This window comes from Anomalospiza imberbis, chromosome 14, assembly GCF_031753505.1.
Source record: "Anomalospiza imberbis isolate Cuckoo-Finch-1a 21T00152 chromosome 14, ASM3175350v1, whole genome shotgun sequence".
Taxonomy (NCBI): Eukaryota; Metazoa; Chordata; class Aves; order Passeriformes; family Viduidae; genus Anomalospiza; species Anomalospiza imberbis.
The window spans coordinates 11,547,113-11,573,763 of NC_089694.1; the positions used below are offsets into that span (position 1 = coordinate 11,547,113).

Sequence of the window (26,651 nt, forward strand, 5' to 3'; positions counted from 1 at the left end):
GACTGTTGTTTAGGAAAGTTCTTTATTTCACAGAATTTCATTCTTTATTCAAGGGGAAATCTATCCACTGGTGCTAAAAGTTATCTTAACAACATCAGGACAGGAGGGCACTTTTCAGGCTCTACATTGTTAGCTCTGCCTTGTAATAACTTAATATCAGGATTTGCTATGAGTAAATAAAGTTTAAACCAGGTTTCTGTTATAAAATAATATGGTAAACTGCAAGTGTCAGTGCTGCATATGGGAGTCAAAGAGAACAGAAAAAGAAACCTACAAAAGGAACAAGAAGAAAAATATTGAAGTCGAAGTACATCCCAGAGGAGTATCCAGAGCCATCCATTATAAAACAGTGTATTTGCAGAGAGAGCCCTGAAACTGGGCCTGCATTCTGCAAGCAGTCCAGTGCACTTCATCAAATACATGTACTCAAAGACTCAGAGAAAAACACGGTAACAACCAGTAACAGAACAGGTTTAAACACTCAGATTTCACTTAATACACCAGGAGTCGCAAAATGGATACAATTATCTAAGTAACTAAGCAAACTGCATTCTACAAAGAGAAATACAGTGTAGCTTAGAATCATCTGGAGAAAGACAATCAGTACCCACAAAACACAGACAAAACCCCACACACAAATCACAAAGGCTAAGAGAAAAAAACAAAGACTCTAGAAGAAAACAAAAATTGGCTTTAAATGGTTAAAGCATTTTTGGTCCTGTTTCTTGAAAGAAATAATTCTAAATTGAGATCTGAAGTAGAAGGAATACCACATTTATACACATCACACTGTAAACAAAGAAAACTGCAAGATATTGAAAAAATACTTTCAAATCAGTGAACTATTTAATTAACAGGAAGTACAAAGACTTGTTTTGGCACTGCACTTGAAGGACAGCTTCAATAAAAACATTTCATTACCATGCTGATACCATACGTGACATCCCAGCTGAGCTATCAAAATAGGAAGTTTGCAATCCTAAGTAGAAGTGCAACAGGAGAGAGACTCAAGTGGGAAGCCCCCTTTAGCCTTCCACCATTCTTTTAAGGATGGCTCCCAAGCCACCCTTTGCCACTTTCAGAGGGGTCAGCTCTTCTTTATTCTCAATGTGAATACTTGCACCATGAGACACCAGCAGCTTTGCCTCCTCCACTCTCTCTTCATCGCAGGCTAAATGACTGCAGTGAGAACAAGAAACCCACAGCCACTGTTAAACTGTCCAAGCTTTTAAAGAGCAGTAATAACACCATGTCAAAATGACAGTGTGAATGTTGGGGGAAGATACATCTGAGAACAATAAATCCACAAGCAGCCAACTACCTAGACAGATTCCAAAGCTTGCTGTCCAGTCCCTCTGTCATCATTAAGCAACTCAAGAACATTCCTCCTGCTGCTCTCCTTGCAATGTTAAGACAGTTCTTTGGGTTAGGATTTGGCTCTGCAGTCAGCAAAGCTAAAGAGAACATAATCCATGGAGAGAATGGAAATCTCTATTAAATTGAAGGTGAGAAATAAATTGTCTGATGCTAAAAAATAATGAGTTACTGCAAATGCAGCAAATGCTTTTTTTCCATTTAGCACAGTGTCCTAGGAAGAACCGTGTGCATTCCAGGGCCATACTGGGGTTTATGTACCCCTAAAACTTACTGCTTGATCTTATTCACAGCAAAATCTGGATTCCACTGTGGTTTTGACACCAACTCCAAAGTATCTGTAATCCTTACAGATTCAAATTGATCTCTAAGGTAACAATAAACACGGGGCTGACTGTACTTCAATTACAACTTACTTTCTTTAGAGAGATGAAGAAAAGCTTCTGAAATGAGCTCTTGCTTGGCAGGACAGAGTAGACCAGCCTGCAAGACCAGTTTCCTCTGACTCTGATGTCATTAGCTCACTTTCTACCCTGTAGCAGCAACCAGTGTATTCCAGATTAATACAAAATGTGTTCTACACTCTTTAAGTGGATGCAGTAACACAAGTTAAAGTATGCATGTACCGACCACTATGGCAAAATACTAAGTATGACTTTCTCAAATACTCTTTAATTGCACAGGGATGGGAAGCAAGAGTGTATTTTGCAGCAACAAAAAAATGAAAAAAAAAAGACGAAGTAATGGAGCTGCTTTTCAGAGATTATGCTATATTAGAGCAAAATAAAAATAAAAAATTACTTACAGAGGAGTATTCCCTTCAGAGTCCCGTATGTCCACAGTGGCATTGTGCTGCACAAGAATCTGGACCATTTTTAGGTTTCCTTTGGCTGCCGCTCTGTGTAACGGGGTGGATTCAAAATGATCTGTTGCATCCGGATCTGCTCCATTCTCCAAAAGCATGATTGCAATCTGAGTATGTTGAAAGAGAAAGGAGCAGGGGAGGAGGATGTGGGCTTAATAGACCTAAATCCTTCTTCCAAGAACACCACCAGCTCAATAGCTTAGGTAAACATACCTCCTGCTTATTTTTGGAGGCTGCATAATGCAGGGGTGTGCAGCCATTCTGATTGACAGCATTTACATGAGCACCCTTAGCAATGAGGGCTTTTACAATTTCATCACGGCCTGCTGAAGCAGCAATGTGCAGGGGTGTCCAACCAGCCTACAGAGGCAAGAAAAAATTCACATTATTCAAACCATGAGTTTCAGGCAGAAAAACATGATAATGCATAACCCAGACAAACCTGAACTACTCACACTGCTCATGCTCTTACCAGTGTAAAGCTAAATTATTACTGATTTTCACTAGACACAAGGCTCATGTCTTCTTACATGCCTGCATTCAGTACCTGGAAAAAGCTGCCAGTTAAATGATAGAAATCACTTCTGCTATGCAGTTATGCATGGTATCTTGCAGAACTTTGTCTCTGCAGAATTTACACTAGTGTCTTTTTAAGAACAAACAGCAGTTGTAGAAAAGGGTGTTAAAAAGTTTCTGCAACTTTTTCTATATCCTACCCTCTAAACTGATGAGACATTTCCTTCTTTATGGATGACGTTTAGGATGCTTTGTAATGGATACAAATACTTCAACTCTCCCTCTAGAACAGGAGCAGGCCATCTCCCTTCCAACTGTGAAATCACTGAACCTGCACCTGCTTTATTAATACCTTCCCCAGTATGAGAAATCTTCAGGGTACCTCATGATTTAGCAAAACATATTTGAGAGATCACGCGGTGATAAAGGTAATGTGAAAACCCCAAGAACTACCCAAACACCCCTGGTTTTGCAACTTCCTTCATAAGCACAGCTCTCCTAAAATTCCGGGGCAGGTCTCAAATCTCCTCCTCACGCCTTTTTCCAAATGCGGAACACTTCACCCTGCCTTCCCAGCGCACGCAGAGCAGCCGGGACCCAAGTGCCAGATACGGCGCTGGGCGCGCCAGCCGACGGGAGGAGGGGCAGGAGGGCGAGAAGGGAGCGGCGCAAGCGGCTCCGGGAGCTGTCCCCGGCCGCCGCCGGGGCCCCTCTGCGGCTGAAACCACGACAGCACCGGGCCCCGGCAGCAGCTGCGCGCCCGGACCGCCCCGCACAGCGGCCCGCGGCTCCCTCAGCCGCACCGGGCTAGGGCCGCGGCACTCACATCGTCCTTATCGTTCACAGGCACGCCAAGCCCGAGGAGCAGGTCTGCGACGTCCGTGTGTCCCGCCGAGCAGGCCCAGTGCAGCGCGGTGCGGTGATCCTGCGGGAGGGAAGCGGTGAGCGGGGCAAGGACGGGCAGCGGCTGGCAGGGGCTGGCAGGAGCCGCCCCCAGGCCGCCCGGGCCGCAGCCGGCTGACCTGGTCGGCCCGCGTGGCCTGGGCCCTGTCGCGGAGCAGCAGCGCCCGCAGCTCCTCGAGGCGCCCCGCGAACGCCAGGTTACACACGGCCACGTCCGACACCGCGCCCTCCATGCTGCCCCCGCGCCACCCCGCCCGCGGGGCGGGGCCAAGCCCACGAGCCGCCAATCAGGAGGGCGCCGGCGCCCAGTCCAGCCAATCGCGCCTGCCCGCCTGCTCCGCACGCCGCTCGGGCCGCGGGGGCCGCTGGGGTTTGTAGTCCCGCGGCCGGGGGGCGGTGCGCTCCGGGCCGGCGGTGGGACTGCAGCTCCCAGGGCGCCCCGCGGCGCGGCCGTGTTGTGCCTCCGTGTCGGGGCGAAGGGGAGGAGGATGGTGACAGCGGGAGGATGGAGGCCGGTGAGGGGCGCGGGGCGCGGGCACGGCTGGCGGGGCGGCGCTGAGGGGCCGGGCCGGGGCTCCGGGCATGCTGTGGGGCTGCCGGCGGCGGGAGACGCCCGCGGGCTGAGGGGCGGGGGGCTGGCGCGGGCGGCGCGGTGCGATCCGCCCTGAGGGGTCGCCTGGCACTTGGGGTCCCGCGGCCTCTCCCGGGGCCGGGGCTGGGGAGCTCGGGTGGGGGCCCGGCCGTGAGGGGACTCGGCCGGGGCGCGGGGAGGCCGGAGCGGGGGCGACCGAGGTGGCCGCGAAGGGGGTGCAGGTGCCTCCGGTTGGATTTCGGGGATCGAGAGTGTCTTAAGTCTTTGGAGTAGAACCCAGATAATTTGCTCCTGAAGTGCAGTGAGCGATGCCGTTTCTGACGGAGAATGCAGAGCACGGTGCGAGAAGTTGTTTTGCTGAGCTGACAGCCCTAGGGGAGCCTGTCGCGGTGTTTAACCACTGCCTGCGGGGACGCTGACTGTCGGGGCTCGGCAGCGGCCTCGGTGCTCCAGCCAGAGGGTGGTGCAGCTCCCTTTTGATTGCTGGAATGTATATTTTTTTAATGGAATATTACTTTATATATATGATTTTACATTAATTTTTTGCACTTGAAGGGTTGTTGCACTCTTCCAAAAAGCACCATTTTAATGATCTAGAAAATGGTTGGACTGTCTTCTTTTGGTAGTATTAATTATCATTTGCTATTTTTCACTAAACAGATGTGGTGTTGAATAATGACATTAATATATATATATTTTTTATTGAAGTGTTTCAAATCTCCAGTTGGGAAAGTAAAGCTCAATCTTGCTAACACTTTTCACATGCTTTCCATTAAGCATGAGGCCATAATCACTTTGATTTGTATTTTTCCTATGTTTCAGATCAAGCTGTGGTGCCTAATTTTTTGTTTTCCTTTCCTCATTATCTTGAATAAAATCTCATCCTCACTGCAGTGATCCTGAACTTCTGTCACTGGCTTCAGTGAGACTGCTTATAAAGGTGTTATTCCTGGTGTTCTCTCAGCACTCACTGAGGATCTAAATAAAAACCTAGGCATTGGCTATTTCGGTGTCAGAAGAGCTTTTAAGGGAGAAAATTAAAAGCAGCTGGCAGCACTGCTCAGAAGCCCCAAAGGCTGCAAAGACTTACTACAAACTAGTTCAGTTTGAGAGCTCCAAGTTGTACGTAAAAGAACAAGGGGATAAAATGGAGTTTGTATTTTGTGTATTCCTGTTCAGTTTTATCTAGGTATGAAAACCAGATCACTATTTTGTCAGACTACTTAGAAGAATTTCCAGAAACTGATGAGCCAGTGTGGATTTTAGGAAGGCAACACCACCTAAACACAGGTATCTTTAGAATTAAATTATCTGTAACATCTGTAGAATAGTCCTAGATTCACATGCAGCAACAGCTCCTGATTTCCTTATATTGTCTAAATGTCTCGTGAGGGAAGTTTGTTCTCCATCAGTGAGACACCAGGTGTAAGCAGGGGAATTCCTCCTGTACAGAAACCAGAGCCAAGGCCAATGTGCTTCCACTGTGATTCATGCAATATGGTCACATTCATAGCAGAGGCTGTCAGACGTGAGTCTCATCACTTCGCAACATCAGGGCCTCAGAAATAAATATATAAATAACTTTAGGAAATGTTCAGCATTACTGATGTCATTTGCCTATGAGGGATGCTGTCCACAGCCTGTTACTTGCAACTAAAATGGTTTTTCAAATAACAATAATAAGTTAGTCTATGGCACATACTGCATTTTAGTGAAAATAAATACATGACCTAAAAGTTAGAGCAGAGTAATGTGTTTATATAAAAATAAGACTTCAGAAATGAGTTTTGCTCCCTGGGAAGAAGACAGGGCCATCCTCCTGAGTTACATGTCAAAACCAGTGCAGTTACAGTGTTCAGGACAGCCAGGGGTGCTGCATGCAGCCTTGGTCAGCTGGAGAATCCTTTGGAAAAGCCAGCCAGTCTGAGCCACAGCTAAGGGGAAATGCAGCAAATAGGATTCTTAAGCATTCTTCAGAGCCTTTGCAGAATTCTGTAAGTGCATGTGTTTAAACAAACAAGGCAAATGAGAGGTTTAATTCAATTTAACATTATTAACATTTTCTTAAAATTACTTTCTGCTGAGTTAGAAGGTAATGTATAATTCCATGTTGATTTGCACGTAGAACTTCTTAACCTGCTTTACCAGTTCTTTCCTGAGGACATAGTTCTCCAGAGTTGCTTTATTCAGGCTGGGCATAGTCATTCCAAACACCTTGTAAAATTTCATTGGCTAATAATTATTTCATCTGTAATAAGTTAACTTTAATTAGCAGTCTGCAAAAGCTTTCTGTGTTTAAACTGCTAAAAAATGTTTTAAGTATTAAGGGTCTTTTATATAAAAGTTACAGGAGCCTTCCTTGTACTCTATGTATTGACTGTACAGGGATAATTTGAATTTTTCGGTTTTAAGTCTGTTTTAATAATTTATTTCCTCTTAAAATTATTCCAGACAAATCTAAGTTATTGTTGGATATAAGTGCTCGCCTCTGGTTTACGTATAGAAGAAAGTTTTCACCTATTGGTGAGTATGCAGCATTCCAGCTGCCTGGTTATGGATGAGCAGGATTAGTGATGATGTTGGGGACTGAAAAGCTATTTTTACAGTACTAGAACATTTTGATCATAATTTACTGTGTATGCAAACAAAAGATTAAAGCTGTTAAAAGCAGTGTTTGCTTGTACCTGTATATAATCAGGTCTTCATGCTTGTGGGGCAAGCAGTGAAGTGACAGCAGCACTGTGGGGAGAAAGGAGCTGGCTCAGTGCCTTTAAGCTGTGGGACAGCTGTTAGAGGTTGGACTGTGAGCTCTCTCAGAAGCTGGGCTCCGTGCAGGGCCCGTGCTGATGGGAGCACCTCTGTTCCCAGGAGGCACCGGTCCCTCGTCTGACGCGGGCTGGGGATGCATGCTGAGGTGTGGGCAGATGATGCTGGCCCAGGCACTGATCTGCAGACATTTAGGAAGAGGTGAGTACTGTTGCTGAGGCAACTTCTGTGTTATTTGGAGGCTGTTTCATTTTTGTTGTTGTTTTCCATAAAATCATAAAACCTAAATTTATTAATGAAACTCTCTGTGATGCCCTGATAAGGTTTTTAATGAACTCTTCTTGTCTGATGGGGTAAAATCATGTCAGCCTTAAGCAGAGAAAAAAAGAGGAAGGACAAATAGGGAATCCCACTGTTGTTATTTTATAAATCTTTTTGAGGAATACCCAAGTTGAAGCCAAGGGAAAACTTGCTACCGTGGGTCTGAGTTCTTCCCCTCTTTGCATTACGTAGCTGCCAAAATGCTAGCCCAGGGTGACAGTGTCAACAGTGACAGTGATAGACACCACAGAAAGTACTTCACAAACCTCTCACCCATCATTAGCCTGAGTCCAAACCCCACAGCAGACCCCACTAGTGCCTGCTTAATCCTGCTTAACACCCCATATCGCAGGGTCACAGGTGAGTGTCAGAGGTCTGCTCTGCGTGACACTCTTCTGTCAGTTACCTTGCTGTGGCTGGGTCTGTGATCCTTCCACTCTTTTGTCACGGTTTCTATGGCAGCGTGATGTGTGGATTGCCACTCTAATAACTGAATAAACAGAACAGTAGTGCAAAGATTTAACTAAAAGAGTAGGCAAACAAACATATTACCTGAGAAAAACTAGACCTTGAACTTTCAGTATGGATTTAAATAGCATCAGCCCTGTGTATATGTTTCTGTTAGTAAATATGAGGTTACCTTATGTTAGAAGCAGAAGCTCACGTGGCAAAGCTATGGCTTGGATTTTGCTTTGGGAGAGGGCCAGCATTGTGTTTGGATTTTGCTTTATGAGTCTTATTATCCTACAAATGCTTGCAAATCTAATAAAGTCCAAACAAAACAGATAGTTTTAAATAGTCTTGGAAGCTATATATAAGTAGCTATAAATACCTAGAGCAATAGCTATCAATTCTCAGCAGTGATCACTCGGGATATACTTGCAGTTGGCATTGTTATTTTAGTTTCCCAGTTTTCACACAATAGCATGTGATGATAAAGGACAGCTTGATAATAAATGACAAAGTGTGACTTCTAGGATCTCCAAATAAAATGTAAATATTAGAGATGGATTGTCTCTTAAGATCTCATTGTATGGCTTTCTGCCATCTAGAAATCTGATCAGTACAATGAAAACATTATTTTTTAACCTGTATAACTTTTTTCCTGAAAGATTGGCAATGGGAAAAACACAAAAAACAACCAGAAGAATATCACAGAATTTTACGGTGCTTTCTGGATAGAAAAGATTGCTGTTATTCCATCCACCAAATGGGTAAGAACACACATCAACTTTGTCTACTGAGATTCCTGCAGTGTTGAAACTTTCTCATTTGAAGTAAGTTAATGAAACATTTTTAAAAGGTGATTATGAAGACAATGTATATTTTTATATATAAATTAAAATGTGTGCAAGTGGGTATGAAGTATAATAATTCAGAAATATTATTCACTAAGGCCTAAATAAATCTGTATTCTAGAATCTAGCTCTTGATAAAGTGTGCAGGTTTTGGGTAGCAGAGTTGATAGTGTTAAAATAGACAGTCATAAAACTTACTGCTGTAATTTGTAAGTAAGGACATAATTGTAGTTGTCATTACAGCTAAGGAACTTCTTCTAAGGGAACTAGCAGTCATTAAGTTTTGAAAAGAGTATAGATTGAGAAAATAATTGTTGCTGCTAAATACAGCTTGCGCTTGCTTTAGAGTGTTTGTCAAGATATTAGTAGGCCATGCTATGTGACACAGACTGTGACCAGCCTCTCTGTGGTCTTTTCCTGTGTGTGTTTTCCCTTTCACAAACAGCACAGATGGGTGTTGGAGAGGGGAAGTCCATTGGAGAGTGGTTTGGACCAAACACAGTTGCTCAAGTACTGAAGTAAGTCATGGCAGGGGCTCCCTTGGGACATGCTCCCGGAGCTGCTGAGCTCGGAGACCGCGCAGTGCTGCCCAAAGCTGCTGAGAAAATGTGGAAGCTCCTCCTAGTCTGGAAGCCTCACTAGAGCTGACTTTGCTGAGGGACATGGGAACGTCCCAGATTTCAGGTGGAGGCTGGACTGCAGGTTCTGGGTGCCATTTGCTGCAGCCCTGGGACAGACACGTTTTGGAGAGAAAAAGGAGCTAAAGGATGTCCTGGCCTCCAGCTCCTTTCCCTTAAAAATTCTTCATGACATACACATCAGTTTTTCAGGTTTATTTTAGACAACCAACACTGCCTGTGCAGCCTAAGAACTCCCTTTCCCAGAGTTCTGGATGTCACACAAAGTGGACAGAAAACTGTGTGCTATTATGCCACCCTCCTAACTTTTGGGTGCCAAAATATTGAGCTGTTCTGGCTTTCAACAACCCGAAATAGTTCTACTGAGTTTAGTGGAACTTCTTAAGCACAGAGTAATGTGGAAAAACTGGCATAGGAATTTTTTTCTTCTCTGCATGATGCTAGGCATCATGGGCAGAATCCCACAGTGGAATCTGTTAATTGCAATAAAAAGTAATAAACCTAATTATGTGGTTGAGCTGTTACTCTCCCTGCATTTGGCAAAAGGACAAAACAGTTTTCACATGGTATAGTGTGTGTGCTTTTCCTGGAACCACTCATTATTATTTTTTTCTAAATATGTTAAACACTAAAACTATCTTTTTATTACATGGAGACTTAAAAAAAATTTTTTTTCCAAATAAATGACTTTTTTCTTCAAGAACCATTAACTGTTCTGAGTTAAAAGCTACTCTCATGGTCCTAGAAAGCTTTTACTAATTATTGCCTCTGTGTTTTCTAGGAAGCTTGCTTTATTTGATGAATGGAATTCGTTAGCAGTTTATGTATCTATGGACAATACAGTGGTCATTGAAGACATCAGTAAGTGAAACAGGAGTTTTTGCAGCACTGCTTTAGAGTCTCAGCAGATATTAAAGAGTAGCTCAAGCTCATGGCAAATTTAATTGTTTGGACAAACTACTTCTGGGAGCATTAGGGTAGTGGTTGGATTTGATGATGTTAAAGGTCTTTTCTGGCCTAAATGATTTGATGGTTCTATGATTATTTCCTTGGTGACAGTTTTTGATTTGAATTCACTCTCATGAATGTATATAAGTATGAGCAAAATCTTGGCACCATCCCTATTTCTTGCCAGGGTAAGAAAAGGAATAAAGGAAATGGATTCTCAGGTTTGGGATTTCCCAAAGTAAAGTTAGCACAGAACAGTGAGGCATTTTTGGTGACCGACTCATATACCATGTGGATGAGAAGGTGGAGTTTGGTCTGGGCTATCTTAACTCTTACTCCAGCAATGGAATGAAGTTGCAGTATGCAAAAATACAGAGAATTGCTTGTAATACAGAGTTTGCCAGAAATTTGCTCTTGTCAGGCAAAAAGGAAATGAGGGGCAGATCCTTCAGAAACATGTGGCCCATTTTCAGTTTACAGCTGTAAGAAGCGTGGTTTTACAAGTGGTATTTAGCCACAGCCTGGTTCTGCTTTAGTCCCTACTTCTGCTTATGTTATGTCTACATCACTGGAAGTGAAGAGCTCCCTGAAGAATTCCTAATCCTTCCACTCTGCTATATCCTCCCAGGCAAAGCTTGACAGCATTAATACTGCAAGTAGTGAATGTAACTTCAGTCTTAAACATTCATGCCCTCGTTTTTCCCATGTCTCACTAATGTGCCAGCACATACTCTGACTGCCAGAATTACTTCTACTAAATAGTCAGGATTTCCATGCCCTGCTCCTTTTGTCTTAAAACAGGAGCTCTATAAAGCTGTCTAGAAAAGTAATTTATTTCATGAAAGAAATAGAATAAGTGAAAGAAAAAGAATAGTAATTTATTCCACGAAAGAAAGATCTGCTCTGTGTTCCTCTGTGCATTCACTGATGTCTCTTTTCATTCCCCCAGAGAAGATGTGCTGGTCCCCTGCTCAGAGCAGCAGCGTTGCCCACAGCAGTGCACATTTGCACAGAAGTGCTCTTGGCCAAAACAAGAACACAGCAGGATTGTGCCCAGGCTGGAAACCCCTCTTGCTCATTATCCCTCTCCGGCTAGGGATTAATCACATCAATCCAGTGTATATTGATGCATTTAAAGTAAGAGATTCTTCAGTGACTTGTTTGTGTATGTGGAAAAAGTTCAGGTATCTGGTATATCAATAAACAAATCAATTTAATTTTTCTCTCTTTGGACTCCTAGGAATGCTTTAAGATGCCACAGTCTTTGGGAGCATTAGGAGGGAAACCCAATAATGCCTATTATTTTATAGGATTTTTAGGTAAGGAAGAAAGAAACTTACTCCAAATATCCTATGACTGAAAGAGAAAGGATTTTCTTTGGGAAGGGGCAGTAGTAAGCATTTTAAGTATGAAAATGGAGAAGAAGAAACATAACTCAGACACTTCAGGAACAGTATGAGACCATCCTTATAGGAACAGAAAAGAAGCAGCAAAGCTTAATATAAAAATATGGAATGATATAAGCAAGAACAAGACACTAAGAAAAGTTGATAGCATTCAACAAATGTCAGATGTCACTGCTGCTTAAATACTGTATTTTTTTCTAATCATTAATACTTTCTAGTGAAGAGTTTCTTGTTTTATTCTTTCACTTCCCGGCTTTCTTTTATTTTCTCATATTTTTCATTTTTTTATCAAAGCAGTATGTCTTTAATGTTCTTCCATGTCTTTATTTATTAATGCAATAGTTGATCCTAAATTCAGTCTTTCATATTTTACCCTGGTTTGATCTGTAACTTCTTGGGTATTTTGTTCTTTCTTTTGTAAAACCTGAGCTGTTTTAGTCAGACTTATTTGTTCAATTTCTGGGTGAATGCCTAATGGGATTACAGATTAGATTTGTGGTCATCCTGTATCTTTGATCTGAGGAATGTTAGGGATTACTGCAGTTGAGATTTTTAAAAAATGTACTGGACTTCATGTAGATAAAGGAAAGTATGTGACAAAGGTAGAAAAAAAAATCAAAAAAATCTACTCTAAAAGGTAACAGTGGAAAATTACACTAAATGCCCTGTGGGATACTGTTGTGCCTGGCTTTCCAGTTCTCTTAAAGACTCCCTAGCTAGAGAGTTGATATACAGACTGTGCTGATGATACAATTTATGTTTTACAAGTCTGGATGGGATAAGTGTTTATTACTGCTTCTTGCTTGTTATCATCATATGGATTTTACCCCTCCAGGCAATGAGCTGATCTACTTGGACCCTCACACCACTCAGAGTTTTGTAGATTCAGAAGAAAATGGCATAGTTGATGACAAGAGCTTCCACTGCCAGCAAGCCCCACACAGAATGAAGATCATGAATTTGGACCCTTCAGTAGCTTTAGTAGGTGCTAGAAAATAATAAATGTGTGTACTTTGTTCAAAGCAATACCTCTCTGTACTGGTAAGGGCAGTAACATGCTTCCTTGATCACAGTCAAGATCACAGGGCACTCTTCTGCAATCTAAAATTCAACACGTAGTAGTTGAACTGCATAGGACACATTAATTTTAGCTCAAGCAGGGGACCACCTGTTTGTATCCTGGGGAGCCAATTAAGTTTCTTTCCTGAACAAAATAGACCTTTTCCAAGAAGTAGTTTGAAAGTCAAAGCAAGGGACTGAATCAGGTTTCCTTATTTTATTCCGTCGCTATCATCTGTGCATTGGCTGCTCTTGAGAAGATACATACCTGAGCTTATTTAATCAACAAATCTTCAAGTGAAAATACTTGTAGAAGTCATTCAGTATAGGTCACAAGAATACTGTGGTAGTTGAAGAAATTCAGTCTGATCCTTGTGCCTTTGGTTGGGTTATGGGTGATTGTCACTTGAGATATAACCCATATGTAGATACCACAGCATCTTTGCTCATTGACATACTGTATTTAATATTACTATGTGTATTCTTTCCTTAGGGCTTCTTTTGCAAAGAAGAATGTGATTTTGATAACTGGTGTAGTCTTGTACAAAAGGTAACACTACTGTATTTTTTTGCTCTGTATGAAATCATGGATACTGTTCTTTTTTTGGTTAATGGAAATCCCTGGCCTGCAAATCAGATGATCCCCAGTGAAGGAGGCACTAATGATCAGGGAGAGCTGACACTGCTGATGGAACTTGTTCAGCATTTTGCAGCCCTGAGCCCTGGCACTGGGAGAGCAAATGCATACACCCCCTACCTGAGTTTGTCTTCTGTTAGCAGTACTGCATTAGAGGCTCATACCTAAGTCATTTACTGAGAAACACAGCAAGCAGGTGGAATATTAAACAACAGGTATGTAAGTACCACCAACCAAAAGCATTTATTTTATAAAAGGCTACAGAAAGCAGTTTGCAAATAACTGAAGTAGAGGATATGATGTAGCTCACCTGATAGCAGTGAAATTTTGCTTCAATAATAACTTGTTTCTCCTGATCAAAACCTATCTTCCAAAATCTGTTGGGTTTTTTCAGTAGATAGATCTGTCTTTTGTTCCTATTGATCAACAGAAAACTTGAACACAGAGAGGTTCAAGCAAGTAATTTACTTTTAAAAGGCAGAAGTATGTTCTTGGTATCTGTTTGCTCCATGTAAACAAAATTACAGATGTATGGATATAAAAGCTCATTATAATGCACTGATAACTTGTAGGAGTTTAAGAGATCCATCTTCCAGGTGTGTTTTCAAGTAGGACAATACTGGAGATGTGTGAAGCAGTGATTCATGATGGCAGGTACCTGACCTAACAGGAATTTACAGCCTTTGTTCTTTGATAGATATACAGTATTAAAAGCGTTTTTAATTAAGCAGGCAGTTTTTCGGTCTGTATTCTGTCCTCAGGAGATTCTAAAGCAACAGAGCCTGCGGATGTTTGAGCTGGTCCAGAAGCACCCACCCCACTGGCCTCCTTTCATACCTCCAACCAAGCCAGAAGTGACAACCACAGGAGCAGGTGTGCTACCACTGAATGTGCTGCTGGGCAGCAGAGTGGGGCTCCTCAGCCAACAGGAGATCCACCACAGCTGGAATAACTGGGCTTTCCTGAGGATCCAGCAATCACTGCATGATTAAATGCCTTACTCTGTAAGAGTATCAGTTATCCAAACAGGCCCTGTCCAATTTACAAGTGTTAGCAGAATACATTTTTAAATCTTTGAAAATATTTCAAAGGCAGCATGTCAGAAGGATTTGGGGGGGGGGGGGGCGTGGTTTGAGGGTTTTTTTAGTAAACAAAATCAGGCATGTCTTTACATTCTAAATAGTTTAATTAATTTTTCAGAACTCATTGAATCTACTGACAAGCTGTTTGAATTGGAAGAAGAATTTGAAATCCTGAGTGTATGAAGGAAACTGTGGTGACCCTTCTGAGTATTGAACATATTGCTAATATTATTGCATTGACATAAATTACACAGCCATGTTAGCCCAGAAGTGCCTGACATCATGGATAACAGAGCACAAACACCTGGTATCATCCAAAACTCCAGCAGGGACAGTTCCTTCTGTCAAAGAGCTTCCCCAGATGTAGAGGCACTGAAAGATTTTATCACAAGACCCTGAAAGGGAACCTCTTTTTAATGTGTGTCTTTCTTGAAGACAAATGGACCTCTGAAATTAAGGCAAAAATAAGTCTGTCAGTGGGCTGTATGTTTGGAGAAAGGGATAACAAAATGGGTATTTCTTGCTCTCATATAATGCAATAGTTTAGTTCTTAAAGCAAGAGTCTTCAGTTAAGGAGGATGTCTACTTCTGTTCCTTCCTGTGGGCTGCATCATAGAAAAAATGCATTGTCTTGTTTAAAAGATCAACTGGATCAGGAGAAAATTGTTTCCTTGTTAAATATTTTAACATGTATTTGAGCAACCACACTTTATGACAAAAATGTTTCTGTGAAAGGAACTATGTCTAACGTATCCATTTTGCAATAGCCTTCCTGTTTCTGGGAGACCTCAAGAGGAACAGGAGCCTCAAATAGTTGATACAGATCACAACCACTGTTATAGCTATGATATATTTCACCTTGACCTTAAAGTTCAATCATTAAAACTTAGGCTGACTTTTCTTTTGGAGCTAAAGTGAGTCAAAGGTGGTTTAATTGTACCTTATTTATTTTAAAAAAGATTTACACAAGTATCTCTGTTACTGCACTTTATCTGTGCATCTAATAAATTTCTTAAGCTTTTCATAGGTTGTATGCTGCTATATTTTGTTATTTTGTTTGTGTGAACTAAATATCACACAGGTTATCTTAAAACTTAATATATAGGCATATGCAAATTACTTAATTGTTGGGTTTTGACTTGTTGCCTTCTGAAATCTGTTTTGGTAAAAGTGCCTTAATTCTCCAGTTTTATCAGAAGAGCCGGTGCAGTTTTATTTCTTTTTAGAAAGAGTATCTCTGTAGCAACTATAAGAAAACCAGCTCAGAATAAAGGCAAAGATCTTTTAATTCATTCTACAGTTCCTTTTTACTATCACAGTCCCCATTTTGATCACTTTGTCACCATAGTGCAATGGACGTGAATCACACACTTTCATCTTCAGTAATAAATGACCATGTAGAGAAATCCTGAATGCTGTCTCCTCTCACTTGCACTTCTGGATCAGGGCCAGTGTGATTTCCAAGAAAATCGTCATGACCTCGGCACAGTTCATCTTGTTTGCCTTCAATGTTTATTAGTCATGGTTTGGAAACTAAACATGTAGGAAAAATACCATTTTCTTCCCCTCCCCATGGATTAGCTGCTCAGATTTAGGTTTTATTTTAAATTAAGTATTTCTTCTTCATTAATGCATGATGTTACTGTGCTTATGACATCAGTTGCAGCCCTCTCCTCCCCACAGACAAAAAAATAACATGAGCCCTTGCTCTGAAATGCTGAGTCTTGAGCAGTACCTGCTTAAAAAAAAATAATTAAAAGATGCTCAGTGGAGTACCAGGTGCTTATTCCCCAAGCCACCCTTAGCCTCTTCAGAGAGGAGCCTGAGCCTTGCCGAGCTCTTGAAGGATTTTGGGTGGGGGTAGATGGATGGAAATGGGGCTGATGGCAGAACAGCTGGTGATTGGAATTCCTTCTCTGTGCACCTGACAGGGAGGGGCTGGTGGAAGTGGATGGAAGCTTGGACAGGGGCAGCAGTGGAGCTGGTTACTTCAAGAGAAGCAGCTCTCTAAAGAATGTGATGCTTAAAATGCATAAAGCTCTGGTCCTGGGGAATAAATTAATTGTCTTTGCATGTGCCATGTTCAAAATAAAGCTGACTCCTTGCAGATAAAAGACCTGACCAACCAGACTCCTTGTAGCACCATGGGAACCCCGTGGCTGAAAATTTCATTGTACTTTGTTAGTTATCTGCATGATTTTTCAGAAGTCTTGAGCTTTGCTCTGTGCACACAAGTGTTTTAGAGTTGCATGTGCATAACCCAGGATATAAAGCCAACATGCTCTGTCTGTGCCAGGACAGCTAGAAACTAGACTGGATATCCTGCAGGAAAGGACTGCTGCTCAGGAGTGTTAAAATGCCTTAAAGATATTTGCAAAATACATCCAAAGCAGTTGCTCATCTTTCACAATTAGGACTGAGATAAAAGACTACATTGTTCCTCAAATTCCCTGTTCATCTCTGGTGTGGTTTAACTCCAGGACTTGGAGAGCTCTGACCTCCATCTATGAAGATAATAATGTGTTATGCAAGTAATACTTTCATCTTTACTGATTATCATCTGCTTAGAATAATGTCTCAGTCATGCATTAATAATAATTTTCTGAATAATTTTATCCAAAAGTTTTTTAAGCCAAGGTGACAGTGTATTTGCAAGGCACTCCTTTGAAATGTCCTGGAACGTCAATAGACAAGGATTTCACACGCTTCACTCCAGAGAGGTAATGGTAATAACTTTAGTCCTACTGAATGAATTCATTATAGGTATAACCGTACCTTTGTCATGGGTTTCCCCTAAAACATACAAGGAAAATCCAATTAGTGGCACTTGTCTTTAATTACGCCCTGAAGGAAAGTTAACAGTGCATATAGTAGAGATACATTTTTTTTTAAACTTACAGCAATAAAGCCCAGAGGAAGCAGTATACAACACATGGTGACTGCAGGAGTAAAAAATGTACATCCCATAGCTGCTTATTCCTGTATCTGCATAAGCTTGCATGCCATCTAGTAAAGGCTCTACTTTTCGACCACACACAGCTTGAATAATAAGCTTGAAAATAAGTGTGCCAAAGCTGCCTCAGAAAGGAAATTTATGTTCATAGTAATAAAATGTTGGCTAATAAAGTATGGCTGTATATCGGTGGCTGCAAGGAGATAAGCACAGACCTTGAAGCCAACAGACCTGGAATATATTTCAATAGAAAACAGTGAAAAATGGCAGAGGTGTTTTGGATTTATCTTCACATGAAAAATTGCATTCAGGTCAGCTGTGGATAGCAGGCTGGATTAGAACTGGTTGCCTGTCACTGGAGGAAAGAATGTTCCATCTGTGTAATAAGCAAAGCAAATAATTCATTTATCAATTTTTCTAAGAAAATCCATTATCAACCATTAGTGCATAGTGTTTCCAAGTCACCCAGCATATCCTGATAAATTTTAGCTAGTTCTGTGTTTCACAGGAGAATGAGTCTCCACTCCCTTACACTAGACCAAATACTGTTTGCAAAGACACTAATTAAGCATAGCTTAGGCAAAGTCTCTCTGGGTGACAACTGGATGTGCCTTGGACAGAGGAGTGGTACGAGGTGTCAGCTGCTCTTCAGTCTGAGTAAGGAACTCACTGAGACTTTCTGAGGTAGCCATAAAGGAGGAGAAAAAATCATCGAAGTAAAAACATAGCACCATGTTCCATTAAAAAAATGGCTTCAGAACACTGGTCTTTCCCTCCTCTGCGCACAAATTCCTGGACTTGAAACTTGATTTTTGTAGAGTTCTGGCTGTCTTGATTCACCCATCAAACACACACAAAAGAGGTTTGTGAATTTACCCTTCTCCAGTCAGTGATGTCTAATGTGGGGTAACAAAGACTGTCCCCGTAACTGCATTTCTGTTACTACAAGTTCTTCATGCACACCTGGCAGCGGCTGACGCGAGTCCGAAGCTGCCCCGCTTTCAGAGTCTCTGAGGGAGGAGCACTGACAAACTGCTGCTCCTGCTCCACCGTGGTCAGCCAGAAGCTGTACTTGTTGGCAAAGTAATGGCACGTTCCCCGAGCACCATTGCACTCGATGAATGGAGTGGCTCGGAAATCCTCCAGGCAGGAGCCAGGTGAGACAAGGGACTGGCCTCCACCTTCCGCCCCTGCCGCAGTGTGCTGAAATAAAGATGGCAAGTTGAAAGAGCTCAAGGGAACAGAAGGAGGTAAACAGGCAACCAAAATTATACCCTGGCTATGTATCTGTCTCTTGATCAGGGCTAGAAGGCAAAGGAACATACTTAGGCTGAATATGCAGGCCTGGAATAATGGAAAACCAGCTTTTCACTTGAAAGTTGGGAAAGTTTGGAAACAATAATGCTGACATCATGTTTTTCTAGTAATCTTACACTAATAAGCTTCTAGGGGAGTGCAATGGAAAACTTTTTCCACTGAGAAAGAGGATTATGTCAATACTGTAGCTGAATTACTGTTTCCACATTTAATGGTTTACAGAACAAATATCCATGGCGATACAGAACTTAGGCAGCCACCAAAACTGATCAGGGCAGGTGCTAAACAGAGCAAACTCAGAGCTACAGCAACTCAGCTGATGAAGAAACACACTGAGGCAAGAAGAGACAGGGTTCCAGGTTCCTGTAAGTAACTCACAGAACACAGTCCCAGTGACCTCATTAGAGAGGAGAGATGGAAATGTTTGAAGCTGCCTTTGCATTAGCAGTCGTGTCCTTACCATAAGGAAGGAGTATCCTATCCACAGGCTGCGCCAGCCCAGGGGACACTGTGGGATGGTGATGTCCTGGCTGTGCACAGCCACAGCCTGGGAAGGTGCTTCACACACAGAGCACCGGCTGATGTACTGCGGGATCTGGACGCTGTCCACGGGCATCATGGGGATGGGAGCAGTGGTGGAGAGCCAGTAGGACTTGTCATTTCGGCTGGCATAGTAGCACACTTCATTGATGTTGCAGTAAATAAAAGGCATGGTGCTGAAGCGAGGCAAACATGAGCCAGCAAAACCTGGAAAAATCAGAGAAGTAGTCATACCAAGCACCTGCCAAACACTCCAAGTCATAGACACCAACATTCAGTGGTGAGGATGGCACGAGCGACACCGCTCCCAGTGCGGATCTGGCCAAGCCAACTGCCACCAGCTCCACTACAGCCCTCTGCACTGCCACAGCATGGCTTTTTAAATGTAATTTTGGACTGTGCTGTTCATTCTTGAGAGAATTCTTTCAACTCACCCAGGTCCTGGTTGTGTGACTTCTCCTGTCCCTCCACATACAATAAGCTGTAGCCATCCCAGAGTTTATTCATCCCTATGGGACACGGGGGGATCTGGTCTGACTGACTGTGCTTCACCAGAGTGTATCCAACGCCCACGCTCCGGCCGGGCATTCCCGGCAAACCGAGGGGACCCGGCTTCCCAGCAACACCTAGGACACAGAGGAACAATCACTACTGCTAGTGCACAGTGTGGGCATCAGCTGGCTCTGTACCCCATTTGGCATTGCTTATGGCAGTCTTGTACAACGAGGAGCCCAAGCTATATGGTTGTTATATGAATTACTAGACTTAACAGCTCCAAAAGCAGTCATTTCACAGCACCACCCACCCATTCCCTTCCTCTTTTAGTTCTCTTTCTTTGCCCAACAACTCTGGTGCCAGTGTTAGGTATATCTCACAGTACAGTAGCTCTGAGGATCTCAAAGCACCAACCAAAACCTGATTAATTCATTTTTGCTATAGCACTCTTCTTGATGATACTCCTCTTCTTTCTCACTGTGCCTTTCCTCTCCTGTCCAAGCCTCACATCCATGGTTAATGTGAATACTTTATCACTCTTATAGATCTTCAAGATCATTCCCACATCCACAAAACATTAAAACCAAAAGGTGTTTAGAATTGCACCTACAGAAACACCAGCTGTGACATCAACAAGGACTTATGACAGAACTTTCCTCACTGAAGATTAAATTTCCTTCATTACTGATACAAAACAATACCACAGACATCCCCTGGTTTTCCTAAGGTAATTGGGTGTTGGGGAGGGTCTCTGCAGAAGCTGTAAGCAAACACAATTCTACTGTTTGCTTCTTTTTTATCCGTTCTCCCCCAAATCATAAAATTACCTTCAAATCCCTGTGGTCCTGGGGCACCTGAAAGTCCTGGATCTCCAGCTATGCCAGGGGTTCCAGGAAAGCCATCACGTCCTTTCAGACCAGATCTTCCTGGCAAACCTTTTGGACCTGAAATAAAATGTAATTATTAGTATTATTGTTTCCTCATACTATTGCCTTGACTCCTGCAATCATATTTCAGAAGGGAAATAAGATGTCAGCAGCCATGCCAAGAGCTCACTCTTCACCAGCTGTGGTTATAAACAGCCACCTCCAAAAGAGACTCCACCTGATCTGTTTGTCTGTAAAAGGAGTAAGAGGTGCAGCTGAGTATCACACATGGTTAAAAATGCAGCATTCTATTTATATATATTATATTTGTATGCATTTTGATGGAAATATTTCCTTAATTAAAAAAACCCTGTAAACACTCCTAATGCATTTGATAAAGTAGTGTTTTTCTTCCAGAAGAACAGCATTTTGGTGATCTGAGTGTACTTTTTACCTGGTTTTCCAGCTGGGCCATGGAATCCAGGATCTCCATCAAAGCCAGGAACACCATCAATTCCTGGCAGACCAGGTAATCCTGCAGGGGCTGTGACTTCTTCTGGCTGTGGGGTTATTCCTGGAGCCCCTGGTCTGCCAGGGGGACCTGCACATGGGGCAAAGGATGTGTAAGTACCCCATAAAAACCATACAGATTTGATGTGAATCCTGACACAAAGGAGAAAAATGCGAAATTAAGACCACCTTTATACATCAGCACTGAGTATCTTGTAAAAAGTATGTCAAGCTCTAACTTATTTCAGCCTCTAAGAAATCAAGAGTCCCAAACAAGCCCATTAAGGGAGCTCTGAAGTCACCCCCAGCCCAAACCAGGTGCAATAAACAACAGCTTTTTAAATCCTCCAGCACTCACCTCGATGGCCCATTTCACCCTTCAGCCCGGCATAACCGGGATCCCCTGGAGGCCCATCTTTACCCGGCATGCCCATTAGGCCAGGCTCACCTCTTGCACCTGCAAAGACACACAGCTAAGACTGGGCCTAAGCACTAATTCTGACCCACAGCTGTGGCTCTCACTGATGGTGGCAACAGCACTGGGGCTTCAAGATGAGGGGACCACAACCCCCGAGGCAGTCTGTGCCCAATTTCACATCCCCAAGGGCTGCAGAGCCTCAAGACAAGAATGTCCACTGCTACCTAACTGTACTTTATTGAAAGTACTCTTCCCCTTCCTTGGGTAGCCCAGGGACAGGGTTTGGAGAGTACACATCTTTACTGGTTGAAATCCATCTCTATGCACAGCACAGAGGGATGGGATCCGCCAGCCTACAAAGACAGCAGACAGCTGTTCATCTGGCAGTGGTTCTCCATCCTGCCCTGGCTTTTGAGTTGTGTGGTGTCTCTCAAACCTTGCTCCTGGAGTCCCTGTGTGCAGCTGCCCTTTGGCCTCCTTTCTAGAGACCAAAGAGAGATCAACGTGCTCCCTGCCTCAGCCCAAAACAACATCTCTGAACTCCTACAATCCTCTTAGCCTCTTGTTGAGACCTAAATCCACCACACTAATGCCTCTGAGCATACAGGACAGGTGGGATGAAACAGCAACTGCAGTCGTTGCCTAGAGAGCACAAGTGAGTCAACAAGCACAGCAACATTGCAGGTGAACAATGAACGCCTACTCAGAAAGAAAACCAAGGTAAGAGTTAAAACATAACTAGGGGCACATTGAAGAACACCTGGAGCTGGCCCCACTTTGCTGCTTTTGGAGTCAATAGGTAAAATCTGCAGGAGCCAAAAGGAAAGACTGAGACATCAAATTCAGCTGTTACGCCTGAACGAGGAGGCCACACCAACCACCCAACGACCATTCTTACTGTCAAGATGACAGCTGCCAAACCACTCCCAGATCCTTTCAAGGCAAGATTACCTTTGAATCCAGATGCTCCAGGGAGCCCAATTGGACCAGTGGGTCCCGCGTCACCCTTAATGCCTCGCAAGCCAAGAACACCAGGGAAACCTGGAGTGCCTGTGTCACCTTGGTCAGAAGCTGGGCCAGGGGGCCCTCGTGGTCCTGGAGGACCTGGAAAACCTAGAGACAGAGTTAATTGGCAAAATCTATTTCTGGGGCAAAGTAAATTCTGGGGCTATCCCCAGCATTTCTTTCTGTGTGGGGAAAGACTGGAGTCTCAGCCTCTCCAACAAGGCTGTGAGGTACTGAATGGTTCCAGTGCCACTGTGACAAAGCTTCCAAAGCACACACACCTGAACTCCCATCAGTGCCTGGAACACCAGCATCTCCAGGTCTGCCCCGTATATCAGATGGAAGAGAAACTCCAGGTGTTCCTGGCAGGCCAGGCAGTCCCATAGGACCAGGGGGACCTAGAATAAGAAACACGAAGTGAGGGACAACCAAAGGTCTTCATGGATCTTCACAGACATTGACAGAAGCAGTGGCTAGGGAGCATTTATATTGAGGAGAACAAAGAGACATCTCACTACAGGAGGGGAAACAACACATACTGTGCTGTTCAGGAGAGCTATAGATACGTTCAGAACTGTGCAACCAACTGTTTCTCAAAGTACAGAGCAACATCACAGATTTCACATTCGCCTGTCAAGTTTCTAACCACCTTTGAGGCTTCAGGAATTGTCTCTGGTAGTTCTGCTGACCATGCAACCCATTAACCTCAGATGCAATACATCCTACTTTCAGAACATCAGTATTTACCCATGTCTCCTGATGAGCCTTTTGGTCCAGGGAATCCTGCAGCTCCTCTTCCCAAGCCTGGAGAGCCTTCTTCACCCTTTGTACCTGGGAGGCCTGCAGGTCCTTTCAGTCCAGCTTCACTCAGACCTAATTAAACATGGTTAACAAATATAAGAGAGCCCATTCAAATTGCTGAATAGCAGTCAAATTATTACACAAAATGAGTGGTAATTTAAAAACTAGCCATTTATTACTGTCTCTGCTGTTTTCAGTAGAGCAGCTGGAATTGGTGATTTGGTGCCTCACATGTTACTCTGGTTGTGCAGAGTGAAGTTAAACAATATGTGAGATGCTGAGAGAAAAGCATATGACTGTTCTGGTCTCCCCACAAGCTCTTGCACAAGAATGGGAACTCAGCAGTCCTGTGACAGGATCTGCTGCCAGATGCGTGCTGTGTCTCTCACTGGGACACACCAAACTCAAGCTTCTGGTCTTTAAATAACCTCGTGGGCTTCATGCTGCAACACAGGGAGGGAGTTCAGTTTGCACAGACTGCTGCAGAATGCACACAGGCACACGTGGTGCAGGCCAGAGGCTCCCTGAAAAGCTGCAGGGAGATGTTCAGAATGCCACTCTGGAAACAGTATACACTAAAAGCAGCTCTCTCAGGAAAATTGTGAGGGATCTATATGCTGCAAATCATTGCCTTCTGATAAAGTTTTAAACAAAGAAAACACAGGTATTGTTTCAGGTGTACACGTGAAGTCTAGCCATTTTCATGCATAAAACAGCTGCCACAAATTTTAGGTGTAACTTTACAACATGACTGTAACTAAACAAGTCTTTTTGGTAAGGTCTTTCTTCACTTCTTTACTTTAGTAAAACCCTGTTTGCAACACAAAACTGCATTCCATTTCATATGATTCAAAATATGAAAAAGCCCAACAAAAGCTCCCTAAAAGCAGAATCTGGAAATAAATAAAAGAAATCAGCTTCTGATTTTATTGATGCCTTCTTTGAGCTCCATATAACGGAGGGCTCTGAAAAGCAGTACAGAAACATTTCATTGCTAAGTCAATTCAAAGCAAGCATTTGGTGCTGCCCTGCTCAAATCAAGCCTCCATTAGAAAGAGTTTTATGATTTCGTTCCATTAGTTTTCCAGAAGTGACACAATCATTCAGGAATTCAAGGGGAACCATCACCAGAAAAGCCTCCTCAACTCCACAGGCTGCATCCTGTTCTTACTGGCATTGAAGAAGAATTACTTCATGCACATTCAGTATCCTGAGGTTTTTCTTCAGGTCATAATTAAAGCCAGAACTGGGTGAAATAGGGGAACTTTTTGGGGAAACATTGCTCTTATGGTGGATCAGTTATATCTTTCCCTAGCTATCACACTTCTACTACACGTTTCCTTTACCTGGTGTTCCAGGAGACCCTTTTGTGCCTGGCAAGCCATTCAGACCATTTAAACCTGGAAATCCATGAAAGCCTGAGGAGACATTGGGAACACATCAGTGAGCAAATGGGCAAACAATCTACTTAGGTGGAAATGCATAAGATGGCTCATGGGGAATACAACACATGAGAGAAACCTGACCCACGGGAGCACAGTACATAAAGCTGTAAAGTCTTCCTTCACACAAGTGCCCTTCACAGAAACTCTTCCCACTGCTCTCTCCGTGAACACCCATTAGTGATTCAAACCAAGTGAAAGCCCCTCCCTTTCCAAGCCTTCCTCTGCTCATTCCTAGCAGCTGGTGCCTGCGCAAGGTTGCCAAGAGGGAGCTCTTTCCCACGCACAGCTGGCCGGTCACACTCTGCCTGCCCGAGACACTTGGCCAAAACACTGCTTTTCTGACCCAAATTCTCCTTCCATGTGCAAGATTACACATCTACCTTTAGGTCCCACTGTTCCACGAGCTCCAGGGAATCCAACAGATCCTGGCTGTCCTGGGGGTCCTGGTGGGCCAGGGGCTCCTCTCAGCCCAGCATTTCCAGGGATTCCTAAAAGAAAGTAGAAAAATATTCCTGTACTACACATCATGTCCAGGCTGAAACAGCTCACAGCTCCATCTTACGGCTTCTGTTCCTGCACTTAAGTCATAAGATGGGTGAATAAACTACTATTTCAATAAAGCAAAATCAGATCCAAATCTCTCCTCATGTCACCATTAGCATCACATTTATCAAACTATTTGATGGGGTTATTTTTAATCATAGCAGTGACATTCTTCATCATCCACTAAGTAACACATGAACAGTTCACACACAAATAGCTAATTAAATTGTTTTTTTTTCAAATAAAACATTTTAATAACAACTTTCACTGTTCTCCAACCTTTGATCTTGATAACCATTTGGGAATCTACTTGCTAATTACCCCACAACCCAAAGACACTTGTAGCCATTCGTCTGGGTAGGTGGCTCTAGAGAGGGAACAGACAAAAATGTTGCAATGAAAGAGCTGTGAAGAAGCTGCAACTGCTTTTATCTAACTGAGATCTTCCCTATTTGTTAATGGGATTCCTTTGGGTTTCAGTGTTGCAGGATTCACCATATTTGACCAGCAGGACAAGGTGACACCTTACACTACTGTCAAAGAAAATTCCCATTTTCTTGCCAAACTTCTTGTTTAAGCCTCAGCTGAGACAGACCAAAGAGGGCTAAGGAAGCATCAAGGTGAGCTTGTCATAGTCACAACATGAGCTGCAGAACTTAGGTGCTCAATCCAGTACCTGCTGGTCCTTCTTGGCCAAGATCTCCCGGGCTGCCTTTGGGTCCATTCACCCCAGTGTTTCCTGGATAGCCTGGCTCACCCTTGAGTCCTTCTCTCCCCCTCTCTCCTAAAAGGATATAAACATACAAGTCAAACTGGAGGAAGGCATGAAGAGGGTGAGAACATGGTATGCTGAGGTTGCAGCACTTGTGTTTGCTCAGCCATTGCCTGGGCCCTGGGCTGGACTCCCAGGGTGCCAATGCCAGTGCAAGTTCACTCCTCAAGAAGTGAAGTGAACCCAGCATTAGAACTGGGCTGGTCTCAGATGTGTTCATTATCATCCAGATTTGTGCCCCACCTGGACTGCAGACTCCTCAAATCTCCCTTTCAGTATCACAAAAATACCCAAATTTGGCAATGCCAAACTATTTAGTCTCTATAATTTTGTATTTTTGAAGTGAATTTTGTATTCTTGAACCAAAGCCTACTTTACCTGGAAACCCTGGATCTCCTCTCTCTCCTTTTAGTCCAGCAGTGCCAGGAACACCAACAGACTCTCCCCGTTCACCTGGAAAAGGAAGGAAAGGCCATCCTGTCATTGACTGTGGACATCAGTTTGCAGGGCTTGTTTAAGAAAATAAACCTTGCTATATTTCAAATTCATGGTGCAAATAAAGACAATAGCAAATGATGCAC

General features: G+C 43.2%; 3 protein-coding genes across 6 annotated transcripts in view; 1 reads left to right on the top strand and 2 right to left on the bottom strand.

Annotated features, from left to right (window-relative positions):
* Window positions 1-3: 3 nt before the first annotated feature.
* PSMD10 (proteasome 26S subunit, non-ATPase 10) lies at window positions 4-3,933 on the bottom strand. 2 transcript variants are annotated; one of them, XR_011004112.1, is made up of 6 exons: window positions 3,778-3,933; window positions 3,582-3,680; window positions 2,453-2,599; window positions 2,180-2,346; window positions 1,322-1,454; window positions 1,041-1,179 (listed from the first exon to the last, which is right to left on the bottom strand). XR_011004112.1 is itself a non-coding variant. In XM_068204922.1 (5 exons), the coding sequence occupies exons 1-5, from the start codon at window positions 3,889-3,891 to the stop codon at window positions 1,026-1,028; spliced, it is 681 nt and encodes a 226-aa protein (XP_068061023.1). In that variant the 5' UTR covers window positions 3,892-3,933; the 3' UTR covers window positions 4-1,025. The 2 variants fall into 2 exon arrangements, 1 of the variants encoding a protein (XP_068061023.1); XM_068204922.1 differs by lacking the exon at window positions 1,322-1,454 and having other exon boundaries at window positions 4-1,179.
* An 85-nt stretch (window positions 3,934-4,018) lies between these two features.
* Window positions 4,019-15,429, top strand: ATG4A (autophagy related 4A cysteine peptidase). 2 transcript variants are annotated; one of them, XM_068204918.1, is made up of 13 exons: window positions 4,019-4,173; window positions 5,430-5,540; window positions 6,702-6,773; window positions 7,119-7,217; window positions 8,450-8,551; window positions 9,081-9,153; window positions 10,055-10,134; window positions 11,171-11,358; window positions 11,462-11,540; window positions 12,463-12,608; window positions 13,180-13,236; window positions 14,085-14,196; window positions 14,524-15,429. In XM_068204918.1, exons 1-13 carry the CDS (start codon window positions 4,164-4,166, stop codon window positions 14,586-14,588), a joined length of 1,194 nt encoding a protein of 397 aa, XP_068061019.1. In that variant the 5' UTR covers window positions 4,019-4,163; the 3' UTR covers window positions 14,589-15,429. The 2 variants fall into 2 exon arrangements, with proteins under 2 accessions (XP_068061019.1, XP_068061020.1); XM_068204919.1 differs by lacking the exon at window positions 4,019-4,173 and adding an exon at window positions 5,058-5,190.
* A 1,793-nt stretch (window positions 15,430-17,222) lies between these two features.
* The window catches only part of COL4A6 (collagen type IV alpha 6 chain), an 87,226-nt gene continuing 77,797 nt past the window's right edge, over window positions 17,223-26,651 (bottom strand). For both annotated transcript variants that reach the window (XM_068204896.1, XM_068204897.1), the window contains 13 exons: window positions 26,449-26,523; window positions 25,975-26,082; window positions 25,136-25,243; window positions 24,657-24,728; window positions 23,257-23,382; window positions 22,791-22,907; window positions 22,456-22,617; window positions 21,445-21,543; window positions 21,031-21,177; window positions 20,538-20,654; window positions 19,650-19,841; window positions 19,136-19,422; window positions 17,223-18,561 (listed from right to left, as the gene is read on the bottom strand). In XM_068204896.1, coding sequence (XP_068060997.1) covers window positions 18,301-18,561; window positions 19,136-19,422; window positions 19,650-19,841; window positions 20,538-20,654; window positions 21,031-21,177; window positions 21,445-21,543; window positions 22,456-22,617; window positions 22,791-22,907; window positions 23,257-23,382; window positions 24,657-24,728; window positions 25,136-25,243; window positions 25,975-26,082; window positions 26,449-26,523 — 1,871 coding nt within the window. In that variant the 3' untranslated portion in view covers window positions 17,223-18,300. The remainder of the gene's footprint in view (window positions 18,562-19,135; window positions 19,423-19,649; window positions 19,842-20,537; window positions 20,655-21,030; window positions 21,178-21,444; window positions 21,544-22,455; window positions 22,618-22,790; window positions 22,908-23,256; window positions 23,383-24,656; window positions 24,729-25,135; window positions 25,244-25,974; window positions 26,083-26,448; window positions 26,524-26,651) is intronic.

Bases quoted from the DNA above. Each gene is read 5' to 3' on its own strand.
- ATG4A (XM_068204918.1), top strand. The intron at 8,552-9,080 runs GTAAGAACACAC...TTTCACAAACAG, and splicing joins TTATTCCATCCACCAAATGG to CACAGATGGGTGTTGGAGAG. The intron at 11,541-12,462 runs GTAAGGAAGAAA...TTACCCCTCCAG, and splicing joins TTATTTTATAGGATTTTTAG to GCAATGAGCTGATCTACTTG.
- PSMD10 (XM_068204922.1), bottom strand. From the start codon at position 3,891: ATGGAGGGCGCGGTGTCGGACGTGGCCGTGTGTAACCTGGCGTTCGCG. The intron at 3,681-3,777 runs GTCAGCCGGCTG...TCCCTCCCGCAG, and splicing joins AGGCCACGCGGGCCGACCAG to GATCACCGCACCGCGCTGCA. The intron at 2,347-2,452 runs GTATGTTTACCT...CAACATACTCAG, and splicing joins CCTCCAAAAATAAGCAGGAG to ATTGCAATCATGCTTTTGGA.